The 1342-nt window shown below is 59.1% G+C and overlaps 1 protein-coding gene across 1 annotated transcript in view; it reads left to right on the top strand.

The window, feature by feature from the left end:
* Positions 1 to 3: 3 nt before the first annotated feature.
* Positions 4 to 1342, top strand: part of XBP1 (X-box binding protein 1) — a gene marked incomplete at its 5' end in the record, with an annotated part of 2116 nt that continues 777 nt past the window's right edge. Inside the window, 2 exons of the mRNA XM_006015281.3 lie at positions 4 to 60; positions 553 to 719. Of these exons, the coding sequence (XP_006015343.2) occupies positions 4 to 60; positions 553 to 719 (224 nt within the window). The remainder of the gene's footprint in view (positions 61 to 552; positions 720 to 1342) is intronic.

The following is a 1342-nucleotide window of genomic DNA, read 5'->3' as shown; positions in this document are numbered from 1 at the left end:
CTGGCTCTGGAGAACCAGGAGCTGCGCTGCCGCCTGCAGCTGGACGAAGGGGAGGACAAGGTGAGCCCCGCGGCCCCACCCCCCCGGCTGCCGCCGCCGCCGCCACGTGTGTGCCGGCTCTTCCCCGCCCTCCCGGGGCCCGGCCTCTCCCACGAGGGGCGCGGGGCTGGTTCAAAGCCTCTGACCTGGTGGCGGCCTTCTCCAGCCAGCTGTCCCGGGCACGGGTTGCTCTTCCCCATCCCTGCAAAGTAACACGGGAGACGTCTCCAGAACTTGCGCCCCGGGGAGAACACGTACCCGAGGGAGGGGAGGGGAGCAGAGCGGGGCGGTGCAGACGGGGGTTGTGTCCAAGTCTTGCTGAACGGTGACTTTGCACCTGTTCCCTAAGCCTGGCCCCTCGACCCCGGCCGTGCTCCTCTCCTCCCCAGCACTGGTGGGCCAGATCCAGGCAGCAGGAGGGCCCAGGGATGCCTGGCAGGGAGCTCTTCTCCCAGCAGTAACGGTTGCAGCCCTCCCCGCGTCTGACGGGGCTGGGTCTCTCTCCCTGCGCAGGTGGTGGTGGAAGAATGGCAGGTGGATGAAACCAGGCTGGTGACCGGGTCCGCTGAGTCCGCAGCACTCAGACTACGTGCTCCTCTGCAGCAGGCGCAGGCCCAGCAGTCACCATTCCTGACGACCTCCACGTGGGTTCTGATGGCATTGACTCTTCAGACTCTGAGGTGAGCAGCGGTGCCCCATCTCCAAGCCTGCGGTTGGGGAAATATTACAGCTCACTTCATCAGCACCAGGGATTACTTGAACAGGAGCACTTGATTTTACAGCTCCGTGTTCCTAGCGGCTGAGCCAGCTCTCCGCTAGTCGGCACGGCTGTCTTTATTTCCAAGCTGTAGACAAATGCGGTGCTAGCCCTTGTGAAGCTTGAGCAGTGGCTGGAATGCCAGCGGCCTCCAGTCGCTGCATAGAAGTGTTTGCTCCGTCTCGGAGAGGCTTGTAGGGACGCTGCCCGCTGCACCCTACTTAACAACTTGCTTGTCTTATGAAATGCATTAGGCCTGCTGTATTATCCACGTGCATTGCTACAGTTTTACGTGGCCAGTTCTGTAAAATCCTACCCAGCAGGATCAAAGCAGCTACCCAGTCTGTTGACTTCAGATAAATTCAAGGACTTCTGGAAGTTCAAAGCAAAAGAACAAATGGCTTCAGAATGGAGATTAACCTTCTTAGTCCCGGCAAATGCTCGTCAGTGTAGTTGCTGACTTGTTGCCTGAGGTTTTTTGCTTCTGCAGGTGGTCTAAACAGAAAGTAGGATTTTTTTTGGGGGGGGGGGTTGGTTAGCTTATTT

The sequence above is a fragment of the Alligator sinensis genome, unplaced genomic scaffold, assembly GCF_000455745.1.
Source record: "Alligator sinensis unplaced genomic scaffold, ASM45574v1 scaffold628_2, whole genome shotgun sequence".
NCBI lineage: Eukaryota > Metazoa > Chordata > Crocodylia > Alligatoridae > Alligator > Alligator sinensis.
The sequence above is the reverse complement of the archived record's forward strand: the minus strand, read 5'-3'. Positions and strand labels throughout refer to the sequence as shown.